We start from the raw sequence: 13,348 nt of genomic DNA, 5'->3' as shown, positions 1-13,348 counted from the left end.
GTTGGCGGGAGGTCGGTCGAAAATCGGGAGTCTCCCGCCTAAATTGGGAGAGTTGGCAACTCTGTATTTTTATCTCCAGCGTGCGAGACTCTTTATCGGAAATTCTAAAGATATGCTGTTTTTAAATATTTTATGATATTACTCTTGAATTGGAATTTATGTGCTTTAATTGTGAAGAAAATGGTATTTAATAAATAAAGGTAACACACAAAGCGTGAAAAAAAGCCCCTTTGGGCGTAATTATAAAATCTGAAAGCTTCTGAATTTTATTTTAATGTTTTTAATTTTATAATTCTTTTTTAAAATTCAAATGAGTGTTAGTACAGAAGGGCTATTAGTTTCAAAACGGCATTTTGCATCGAATCACTTTAAATGCCTGAACCACTTTTCAAACTATTGCCACCAAATATTATCGCCCTGTATTTATTTAAAGAAACTAACTAATGAGAATCTACATGAAAGTATGTATGTTTTTCACATTGCGGAAAAACAACGTTACCTAGAGTCATCACATTTTGAATCACATAGTCCTCCACACGAAAAAGGACACTTAGAAGGCCGAATTTAGAATCTAGAATATGTTTTTATTGTCGATTTCATATTCTGTAAAACTTTACTGGGTTTTTGATTAAAAATCTCAACAGTTTCAAAGCGAGTAATGGCAACACTGTAAGAAATAAAACATTTTTGTCTACTGCCTGCGAGCCTGTGTATCGGAAATTCTAATGATATGCTGTTTCTAAATATTTTTAGCCCAAAATGGTGTTAATCAAAATGCTCTCAAAACATGTATGTGTCTGTAAATGAAAAAAAATGATAGTTTGGACCTAATATAAAATCTGTTTTCATTTTTTATTTATTGTTTTGGGTACTGAATCCAGTTTTACATAATTTTTCAACCAAATATTTTGCGCTAGCATTATTTTCTTATTTTTTATAAAACGTTTTAGAAAAGCATTTAAAATAAATGGATCTTATATCAACAAGTTAAAGAAAGTGCGTAACTCATAAGAAAAACTGAAGCAAGGAGGATAAAAAGTTTCACAGGTCGTATTTTTACACTAATCTAATTAGCTTATAAGAAAAAGACTGTTATTATTTTTTTGCGATGTTAATAATAGAAAAATAATGGTAATAAAGATGCCTGCAGATTTCTTTATGTAGAGCAATATATTTATATTAAAAAATTAATTTTCATAATCCTTACTTTTAATAAAACTGAATTATATTCGCATGAGGTTTGCATATTTCATAAAAAGTGTTTGCATAATTGTATCCTATAAAATAATTTGTTAAAATTCTACAGGGTATTTGAATGGGCTTCAGACTTGCTTGCTTGGAGGCTTGCTTGTTTTTTATAAAATAAGGAAATATTTATATCATATACAATAATGCCTTTAATACGTCAATTCACCAAATACACGATATATATATATTCTTTTTCGAGCTTTTATAAAAGAGTTATATAAACCATTTAGTAGGAATGAAACTTTTTACAGCTCTCAGCTGATATTATGATGATGCATTATAATGTTGTGCTGCCGTTATTTACTTTCTTATACAACTGAATGAATTTAAAAATATTTATTCATCTTCTTGAATTTATTTCATTGCTCTAAAATTATTTTCGATTATATTTTGCCGAAATAAATAGCTTGTTTTGAGAAGGAAAAATTATATCTCAAATGATTTTATCATTTCTATTTTAGAATAATGCCTATTTATCCGGGAACATCTTAAAAAGAGTACAAGTGATTATGATTTTAATGTAAGAAATTAACTGAATAAAGTTAGGCTTTCAGTTATGGACTATTTCGTCTACGAATGCATGAGAGACTTGTGAAATTTAAATGTCTGCGAAGTGATTGTGCGAAAAAAGTGCCATTGAATGTGTTGTTCCTTACCTTGCTAAAGAAAATTTAGAGAAATAAGACCATTCCTAGCATTTATAAAAGATGCTGAAACGGTCGAAAACTGCGTTTAAAAACTTAAAAATACAACTTCTGTGTAGTTAGTGCTTGAAAGTAATATTTGAAATATCTCCTGCAAAATTTTGATTAAAAATATATATCAGTTAATTTGCACCAGACGAGTATGGATTTCTTATTCTAATAGCACACTGAAAAACATATTATTCATCGACATATTTCTTTTGCAGAACGAAAAGAAATTTGCTTCATACATTTGTAATAAAATGAGTCAAAAAATTGTCGTTGTGCTGAAACCTATTTTATATTTATTTATTTATTTGAAATTGGAACCATGGTTCTGCCCAGAATGGTGAAAAAATTGTTTAGTCGTGCAATCTTTCTGAAGCATGTGTACATTACAACTATCAGGAATCTACTACCAAAATGCACTTTAATTAACGATAATTGCACATTGATTTAGTGATTACTACATCTTTTTGTTACTCTATAATATACTAATATATTTTTAGAACTGGGAAAGAAAATTATATTTAGAATTGAAAGAAAATATGAATTTCACAAAATATTTAAGAATTAATAAAGCAATACTGAAATAAAATATGAAAAGATATTAAAACACAAAGTAAATCGTAACAAATGACTCAGATATAAAATAATTTTGCTTTTTTATAATACTTATTTCATCAATTCTTTTTTATTTGTCCCCAAATTGATTTCTTTCTCAATGTACTTTTGCTCCGAAAGTGAATACTAAATTATATGTTTGGTATCATCGACAGTGACAAGAATAATATTATCACATTTGTATTAATTATGGAGCCAGTTCCGCTTACAAAGTCCTCAGTTGAAGCTTTACTGCTCTTAGGCACAGAGTCAAGAGTATTAATTACGAGATTAACATCACTGGAAATGTAAATCCCAATAGTAAGCATTGATTGTTATTGATGCCTATTAAAACATATAATATTATGATAATTACATCAAAAGGTGATACGCCCACTAACGGCCAAGCAGTAAAATTGCTGAACACGGGTAGTCGGTTCGAATCCCAGCGAACAGGCTGGCTGCATGGACGTTTTCGTGATTTTTCCATTGTGAAATATGTATAGAAGCCATTTTCTCTTAGACAGTTCTCCATGAAGGCCTCCCTCCTTTAGCAGATAGCCTTCGAGCGCTTTTCAAGTAAACCAAACCAAACCAAAGAAGAAATATTTCAAAAACAGCATAGATATTAAATTTTAAATAATTCTATTTTGTTCTTAGGCTGTGAAATTATTTGAGTGGACGTGAAGGAAGGATGCCATAAAAACTGCACATAAAATGTTAAAAAGATGTGAAAACTGATTTCAAGAAATACAGGCATATAATTGGCCTTTTTAGTATAATTGGCCCCAATCATAAGCATTAACTAATGAATTTAAAAATAAAGGGTAATCAGTACCTAATTTAACATAGCTCATCAGTCCTTAGTCGTAAATAACATCCACTAGCGGCTGAGCAGTAACGTCACTGAACACTAATAGTTTGATCTGGAATTGAGTTTTCCCACTTGTAACGTGAATACGAGCCAGTTTTCTTTAAAAAGTCTTCCAAGAAGGCATCCCTTCCCATACAGAGATAGCCCTCCTTTGTTTTAATTAACAGTAGTCGTAAATAACAAATTGTTTTTCTATCCCAAAGTCCTCCATGAAAGTTACAGTTGTCTATCTTTACCTGAGCATCTAATTGTGTCATTTCAAATCTTGATATAGACAAATAATCAGAAATTCTTATTTCCTTTTTTGAAATATTTTGCATCACCCAGATCACCATCATAATTTTTCGACCTTCATATAATGCTTGCGACGATTTTATAAAAAGCTATTTACATGTCTTTTCTACTAACAACTATTTTTCATAATTATTTACTCTTACTTGCTGAGAATTTTATGTCCCAACTGTTTCGAAATTTGGAAATAAACACATCTTCATAACAGTAAAATATTCATAGTCAAATATCGTCCGGACAATTTTATTCGATAACACTTTCAGTAAAACGGGAGTAATTTGCTTAGGGTAAAAAACGATGATTGTAATACGATTTCATAAACTTTCAGTACTTTATTTTATCAACGCCAAAAAGTGATTTAATCAAATATGATATTATTTACGAATGATTTTCATATCATGCCAGGGAAGTTTCTCAGTAGCTCGTTTTAAATGAGAAATCAGAAGAGTAAAACGAATTTTTCTTTAAGGAAACACACCTTGTCCTCATATTTCAATAATAAAATGTCCATACTTCACATTCACACAACTAAATGAATTTCGATACAAACATATAAATGACACATTAGTTTAAAACGGAATTACAAGATTTAAACTGTTTCAAAAATTTCATTTTTATTTCAGAACAATTATCCAAAATATATATTGAATTAACTCTTTTTGTGAACTGTTATAATAATTTTTAAAAATACAGTATTTTTAATCAATGCACACAGCTAAAACAAAAATTATATCAAATTTCTCTGTTTCTACAGTCATTGTTAGATACCTGTTTAAGTATTCATTCTATTCTAAAAGAAATTATTTGTAAATTAGGTGATGCTGAATTCTTTAAAAGTTATTCATGGGTTCCGTGCTAATTACATTTACTTTTGCAGAAGAAATTTTGCTTCGCAAATTTTTCACATACATAAAGGCTTTCCAGTATTTTCTAGTTTCAGCACGAAAATCGCCCTCAGATCGGCAGATAATACGGCTGGATTTGATGTTTTTATTTATGACACTCCCATTGTCAAATCTTTCTCTAACTATCGCTGTTTCCCCACTACCAATTAAGAGCGACAGGAGGTCGGAAGGAACGACAGTACAGAATATTCCGTCCTCAAGAATTTCGAGACAGAAGACAGAAAAAAGCATTTGAAACGCTTTTGGATTCATCAAAAGCTGGCAAAATAATCCGTGTGAGACGATTTGGAAAGCCATCTTTCAATATGGAAAAATCCGTTCGTAACGCTGAGAGCAGGGTTGCCACTCAAACAGGAGAATGAAATTCCCTGACTTTTCCAGGTTTTCCAGGTGTGTTTCAAGAAAATTCCAGTCTATCCACATAATGTACGTTGGCTGTGCTAAGAGGTAAATTAATTATGGTATTACTTGTATTGTGTAGCAAATTCACTTAATTATTCAATAAATCCCAGAGGACATTTATTCTTAATTATTCTTGGTATACTTTGTTTGATAATTTTGTTTAGTTTTCCACTTAAGAAACTTAATAAAATTTAAGATATATACATTGGATAACAAATGTATGTTTTATTTAATTATTACTCATGATCATCACCAGTTCAACACGAGGCTAATCCGGTCCTTATAAATCACAACGCAATGCTAAATAGGCTAGATTTTAGGTAAATTTAATTTGCGTGAGGTATGTTCTTAAAAGGCACCTTAACACTTGAAAACACAAATATAATTATAATAGTTGTTGTTTTCTCCACTGAAGATTGAGATTAGAATCTTCCCAATCTGGAATAAAATAAGGCTTTTTTTTGCAGACATTCTGCAGCTAAACGAAAGAAAGAAATCTATTTTAATAAATTGAGGTATTTTATATTTATTTCGCAGCATACATAAGGAAAAAATATGTGCATTAAATTTCGTGATGGTATGTCATCATACTGCTATAATTAATTTCAGGATTATGCCAGAGAAAATTTCCTGAAATTTGGAAATATTATTTACTAATAATAAATAAATTTATAGGGAAGAAGCAACATTAAATTATATGAATAACATAAAAATAAAGATAATGACTAAAATTGAATTAGAATAATCAACGATATTTTAGCGAATATAGTTACATGGCTAGCCTAGATGACTGATTACTATTTTTTTATTTTACTGCAAAATGGCAAGGTATTTATTAAAAAGGAAAAAAAAAAAAAAAAAAAGGTTTAAAAAGATTTTGCGGTAAAATTCTAGTATACGGTAAGGCTTTGGCACGATTTTGAAAATTGTCGCCAAGACCAAAATGACCCGTTTACTGCGCATCATGATGTCGCCAAATCCCATTATTATTCTAACCAAAGAACGTCTATGTAAAGAAGAAAAGGTTCCATACAAGTAAAATGCTATTACGCCGCTAGAATGCGGAGGGAAAATTTGCCAAGGGATTTGGCGACGGAACCTGGTGGCCAGAATTTTCCTCTCCGCGACGTGTACAGGAAATTGAGAAACACGTGTTAAGAAGAAACGCTCTTTGACAAAAAGAAAACTACGAAAATCCGTTTTTAAATTATTGCGAAAAATCCAAGAAGAAACATTTTATCAAAGGACGTTTCTTCTTGGATTTTTCGCAATAATTTTAAAAATGGATTTTCGTAGTTTTTCTTTCCCCTGAAAATAACTAATCCATGAATTAATTTACTTGTGCCAAAAAATATTTTCTTTTCCTTTAGAGTTTAACCACTTGCAAGACTAAACTTCACGGTTGCGGTGCCGTGCGCTAAGCAGTAAAGTGTCTCATTTACGCCGCTCCACATCTGCGAGTGCAATCCAGAGCTGTAACTCAAGAAATAAACAATGTTGTTGTTAGGTGTGTGCACCACGTTATTTTCATTTTTGCGATAAATGCTTATCGCAAAAATGCGTGCGATGTGGACAAAAGCATCTTGACGTGCGTGGCACGTCTTTTTAGCGCAAGTGGTTAAAGAAATTTTAAACGATATTCATTTTATGAACTCTTGATAACGTGACCTTCGAACTTCGACACCGGTTTCGAGCTTTGGCGACAGATATATCAGACATGCACAGCTGTTTCCCTCTATGATGGAATGGAGCCACGTCTGTTGCAGAGAGGTTTTCCTTCTTTACAATACATATTCTTTGATTCTAACCTCCATGGTACCGTATACTAGGATTAAACCCATTTTGTTTTATACGAGAACAGGTACTTTCTTTAGTTCATGCACTGCACATGCTATTCTCGAGAATACTAGAAACCAAAAGTTGCGGGAAAGTTGCTTTGCCTTTCTAAAACATAATCAAATTGGAGCTGCGAAAATTGGCTCTATGCCAGCTACCCGAATGACACTCACGTGATACATAATTCGCCAAAAAAGTTATCTCTTCCGACGTCGGCGCAAAAATCGCTTTTTTTGGCGGGATCGTTGTATGAACTTCCCTGACTTTTCCAGATTTTGACAAAAATACTTAAATTCCCTGAATATTTTGGTCAATTTTCGAATTCCCTGACTTTTCCCGGTAGCATGGCAACCCTGTGAGAGGGTTAAACTGAACAATAACCATCGGTGCAAAAATGTAAATATTGGCCATATATACTTTTTCCCACCTCATAATGTTTCTTGCTTATGATAAAATATCTTCTTTTATTATTATTTATGAACAGGACAGTATTTATAAACCACGAAGCTAGCCAAGCAAAGTATTTTTCAAATTCACAGTCGCCCATGCATGGGCATTATTTTTCATGGGGATGCAGATAATCAGAAAGTATCAGATCTTATTTTGTTAAATGGTGGGTGAAATGAATGGTGAAAAATTTTTAATGATGGTTTTCAACAAGAACGGAAATTTTCAGTTTCAAAAGTATTTTTAGGCTCTGAAGAAACACAGAATACATACATATAGTACTAATATAAAAGGTTTCATTCAATAGTAAAATAAAGGAGAAAGTCCTTCTCCAGCATAAATCTTACCATCATCCAAAAATGAATCTGTGAGACAACCACCCAGTTTTTTGATAAACTGTATAGCATTTAAATTTGCAGATCCTTTTAATCTTTTCACTGCATCTAAAGCTATATTGGCAAAAAAATCTTTATGCCGACTCAAAATCTTAGAACTCAAAGTAGTTCGAGCAATGTTAAGGAGATCTTTCTCAAACTGTTCTTTATCACCACTGCAATAAATAAAGAGACACACAGTTACAGTTGAGTATACTTTTAGAGAGCTTAAGAGATAAAAATAAAGAATCTTAATATGTATTATTAAACAAAATATATATACAAAACAAATCTCAATGTACTTGGGGGTCCTATTTAAAAAAAAAAAAAAAAAGTTTAATGTAGAAGAATGGAAAAATTACTTTCATAAAATCATCAGCACAAAAAAAGGATGGAATAACAATAAATAATTATCATTTTTTGTTTGTTTGTATTTCCCCCATTTGTAGCACTATTTAATTCAACTGTATGCAATCCAGATTATTAAATCTTAAGTTAAAAGTAAATTATTCAATTATTTAACACTTGGCATGCAGGTATACTACAGCGCAAACTTATGCATGCAGCGGGCATTTTTTCATGAATCGCGCGAAAGTACGGTTATTCAGGAAAATCGCAGTAAATAGAAAACTACGTTTTTATGAATGAAACTTTTTTTAGTACTTACGTATTATCGCAACCAGGTTGGCGCGATTTGTAAGTTTGAGTAAAAAAGTATGAATAGAAAGAAAATGTACATTTATTAATTACAGATAATTTTTAATACAGTTTTTTATATTATTTTGTTTTAAAATATGAAATAGCAATTAAACCCTTCCGGTTTTGAATTTGAATAAGTTGCAGAATTATTTTTTCGGCGGAAATCTTTTGGCTATTGCTTTTAGCACTGATTGAAAACCGTCTTCGCCATTAACAGCTTGAGCTTGGCGCCATATAAATTCGATAAGGTATGAGTCAAGATGATGACGGGCTGTTCCTCTCTGTTTTTTGTTGTGCCATTTGGCTGAGCCCCACATGCGCTCTACATGTTGTGTGTGAACACCCGTGTTGGGATCCACAAAAGTTATATTTGTGATTAACAGTTCCATGCAGAAATCCAGCATTTTCGAACTCACTTTTATTGTATCCTTTCCAGCAATCCGAATAAACGATGCTTCCTTCCTTGATATTTTCGTTTATATTACGAATATACGAATATTACGATTTCGTGCTGATATAAATTTTGTGTGCACGTAGGGTTGCCGTAAGTAGGGTCGCCAAATTTGGCGATTTATGCGAATTTTGGCCTGGTTGCATTAATACGTAAGTACCCTTTTTTTATTTTACACTTAAATATATACTGTATGATTATTTACCAGAAAAAAAAAAGGACATTTTTACGAAATCGCAAAAATAAACGATTTTTAAAATTTTACAATGTATTCAAAATATTTTTTCATAACAAGTACAAATAGAACTGATAACACGTTAATAGTTCTTTACAGTATGGTACCATTCAAAGCATTTTCCTCTATGAAGTGGAACACGGCAGAAGCTACATATGAAACACGTTTAACTTCACATTCTTTGACTGCGCACACGTGACACTGTGGATTTTTCTTCTTCCCAGCACCAACAATTTTCTCCAATACGTGTTTGTGCATATCCATGGACAATCTTCCAGGAGGGTCACGTTTTGATATCATTTGCTCTGGTTCTTCAGTGCTGATTTCAGGTAGTTCATCAGTAACCCAATGTCATGCGATGTCGTGCAAAAACTTCTTGTATTTTATTTTTTGCGTCTTTGTCGAATTGTATACTACATATGCATTGAAAAATGCACAATTCATTATATACATAGCTAAGCGCTTTGTCCACTTCACTGTTTTATGCAAAATACTATAGTAGGACAAATACTGATCGGCCTGATCTACTCCTTTCATGTACTTGTTGTAGTCGATTAAAGCATTTGGCTTTATAATTGTCTCTTATCATTGATCAACATTACTACTTTCTTTCATTTCCGCGGAATAGATTGAAGAGATAAAACTGAGTTCTTTCTTGGATTGCCAAACTTGTACCAATATATCATTTTTTCTTCGAAAGATTGTTTCTCCTTTTTTCAAATTAGTTTTTTTTTTTTTTTTTTTTTAAGGGCTTCCATGTTATTGACGCTGTAGTAATTGTCCATGTACAAATGGTGCCAGACAACAGTATATGGCAAAACTACCGTGAGTATCGTTTCGATCAAACGTAATCCTTGAGCTGCATAAACTTCAAAATTGCAAATATAACCAGTGTCACTTTCAGACAATATTCGTATGAGTATGCCGTATTTTATAATTTTTCCTGCGTTGTAAACTCTAAAAAACAATCGTCCTCTCCAAGGTATTATACCCTCATTAACGATACTTGTTGTTTCGGTTTGTAAATGTTACTGAATTTTTCAACAAAATAATTTAGTATAGGCCTGACTTTGAATAATCGATCAGAATCGTCCATGACGTCTTCATTGTTATTGAAATGCCGAGCTTTCCATATTTGGCGAAATCTATCCTTGACATAGTTTTTGAAAACACGGTGTACTTGTGCAGACATCAGTTGACGGACATCTTTACGGGCTTGTCCCATGAAAATAATAAGCCCCAAAAATTTTTTCATCTCCGGAATCATAATATCTCTCCATTTCATGCTTTTGGGAGATATTTTAAACTGATTCATATTTTGATAATAATACCTGTTTGATTCCGCGACTAAATATGCAAAAAAGTCATCGCCTATAAATAACTTTACTGCGTCAGCTGTGGATTCAGGAACATTAGCCATGTTAGTTATCCCAGGATGATCCAAAAACTCTTCAAGGTCATTAGGATTGTCAATCAATGACCATTCATCTGCTTTTTTTATCAGAAGTTGTTTCAGAACTACTAGAAATTCTTCTTTGGATGAACACTCGAGAACGTGGAATAATGTCATCAACATCACTTTCTTCGATATCTTTCAGAGTCACTATCATACGAAAAGTTCGATAAACTGTCAGCGCATATTTCTTCATCACTATCTTTGTCACAATGGTTCATTTTATCAATTTATTTAATCAATAATAAAAAAATCAAGCTTCAAATTGACAAAACACTTGTATGTTCTGGAGCTAAGAATTTGACTGAAGGCGAAATAACTCAACAAAAGACACTAAGTAACTTGACCAATCGTAACTTGTTGAAAGAAAAAATGCAAAGTGTTGCCTAGCAATGCAAACAACACTTATACAATGTCTAGATTTGTGGTGGTTAGCGGGTGTCCACCAAAAATCTACTAAATATGTATCTTTATGTGACCCGTGCTCCAGTGACAGACTGCAAAAAAACATAAAAATACGTTGCCCGCATGCCATACGTATTTTTACGTGACCCTCGCTCCAATGACAGACTGCAAAAAACGTAAAAATACGTTGCCCGCATGCCATACGTATTTTTACGTGAGCCTCGCTCCAATGACAGACTGCAAAAAACGTAAAAATACATTGCCCGCATGCCATACGTATTTTTATGTGACCCGCGCTCCAGTGACAGACTACAAAAAACGTAAAAATACGTTGCCCGCATGCCAAGTATTAAAAAAAAGTGTACAGCCAATAATTGCTGTTTTGTAATATAATTTACAATCAGATTCCTTCATTTAATTACATTTATTCTTTCATTATATACAGTGCATTATATTTGTTTTAAATACTGAACTAAATACAAAGTAAGCTTATTCTGCAGATTAAACTGCTTGAAAATGCAGGAATATCATTAAAGATAATGGTTTCAAACTTGCAGCCCCCAACACTATTTTATGCAATCAGCGAATACATTTTAATTATGTATTTGTAGCAAATACAGTGCTCACAGTTTTTGAGACATAAAGATATGGACGAGCTTATGTACACAACTGTTATAGAAGAAAAAAGATATAATGAATAGGTTGGAGCTTTGAATTTGTCACTGTATGCTGGTACACCATGTCATGTGACTAGAATAATGTGCAAGTTTCTCAAGTTGGTTCAGTCAGTGAATTTAGACCACCAGCCAACAGCTGGGGATACTTTAACTAGCAGTTTTCGGGTTAAAGTAAGTTATTCAGTTATTAATTTAACCCAAAAACTGCTAGTTAAAGTATCCCCAGCTGTTGGCTGGTAGTTCCCATGTATAATGTGTAAACAAGCCAGTTTCCCTTAGAAAGTCCTCTACGAAGGCATTTCTCCCCTTAGGTAGATAGCGCTAGTGTGCTTTGCCGTAAATAAATTAACCAAATCAAATAAATAAAAAAATAAGTTTGAAATTATAGGTGCACATTATACATCGGACGCTGTAGTCATCGGAATATATGGTACACCATCACATTTATTTAATATGAGACTTTCTGCATTTATGGCACTTTACAGCTAAAAAATCACAATAAATTAAAAAACCAAATACCTTCTATCAGCAACATGAGCTAACATAGCCTTTGAAGCAGCTTCCTTAGCCTTTCGCCAACCTAAAATTATTGTTTGAGGATGTAATTTTAGTGTAATAAGTTTATCAGCTTCTTTTAATAGTTCAGATGCAAGAACAGTAACTGTGGTAGTTCCATCACCAACTTCACTGTCTTGAACTTTTGAAATTTCTAGAAAATGGAAATTAAATTTGTAAATTTGACATCTGTAAAGAAAATCAGCTTCATACAACAATAAAAAGAAATAAAAATTTTATTAGAAATTTCAGAGACCATTATTAAATTATTTAGGTACTATCTGATTATCCACCCAAACCTCCCTAAAAGTCACTAGTTTTTTCCTTTATGGATCCATGCAAATGGTTTTCGAGGCATCTATATAATAGTGCCTATTCACTGCTTGCCCATGGGTGTACAATGTTAATACTTACAGCTGCAAAGGATAACACACCAGAAGATGCCTTATTGATCACCTGCATGCTTGAAGCGCCTCTAACTAAAATACAAAGGCACAACTAAATGTTTCATCACCATATGCATAATATAACACTTCAAGATCATTAAGGCTCTTCCCCAGTCAAATGCAAAATTTTGTCGCATTTCTGGTGTTTAATCATAACCGTTTTTCTCATCTGCCATCTCAATAGACGTAGGTGCTCAAAATATCTGTGATTAAACAGTGAAGATCATTGTTGTTCTACTGCTAGTTCAAACCTGTCAATGGACAACTTTTACCATATTGCTAGATCTAATACAGTACAAAGTCTCATCGAGACTTAGTTATTGCGGATTTCAGATCAATTTAAATCCAGTGAGATTACATGTAGAAATTATAAACTTATAAAGAGGCATTTTCTATAGATTTTTTCTACCATATGGTGGTGATTCATAAATTAATAGCAAAATGGTGATGTGTCACAAATCTGAAATGGTGATATTTCCTAAATTTAAAACCATATATTCAAGAGATTTACTGTTCCATTAACTGATCGATGATTGGGACATTATTGGTGCAATGTAAGAAAGACTTCAATTATATCATCTTCATTAAGAATTTCATTGTATGTTCCATTAATTGGAAAATTTTGCTAAATTTTGCTATCATCATAATCATGAAATCTGGTAGCTGGCTGTAAATTATACTGAGCACTTTTAATATCTGCAGACATGTCTTCTCATGACCTTGCAACATCCCACATGCAAGATTATACATTAAAATATTTCCAG

General features: G+C 32.4%; 1 protein-coding gene across 1 annotated transcript in view; it reads right to left on the bottom strand.

Annotated features, from left to right (window-relative positions):
• The window catches only part of CCT2 (chaperonin containing TCP1 subunit 2), a 58,926-nt gene that overhangs the window by 25,309 nt on the left and 20,269 nt on the right, over window positions 1–13,348 (bottom strand). The window contains exons 4-5 of the mRNA XM_085819300.1: window positions 12,103–12,292; window positions 7,637–7,839 (exon numbers count right to left, since the gene is read on the bottom strand). Of these exons, the coding sequence (XP_085675426.1) occupies window positions 7,637–7,839; window positions 12,103–12,292 (393 nt within the window). The remainder of the gene's footprint in view (window positions 1–7,636; window positions 7,840–12,102; window positions 12,293–13,348) is intronic.

Source organism: Stegodyphus dumicola, chromosome 1 (genome assembly GCF_044657685.1).
Source record: "Stegodyphus dumicola isolate Sdum_Otavi_A_Nest chromosome 1, ASM4465768v1".
Lineage (NCBI taxonomy): Eukaryota > Metazoa > Arthropoda > Arachnida > Araneae > Eresidae > Stegodyphus > Stegodyphus dumicola.
This window is presented reverse-complemented; position numbering and strand designations above follow the sequence as displayed.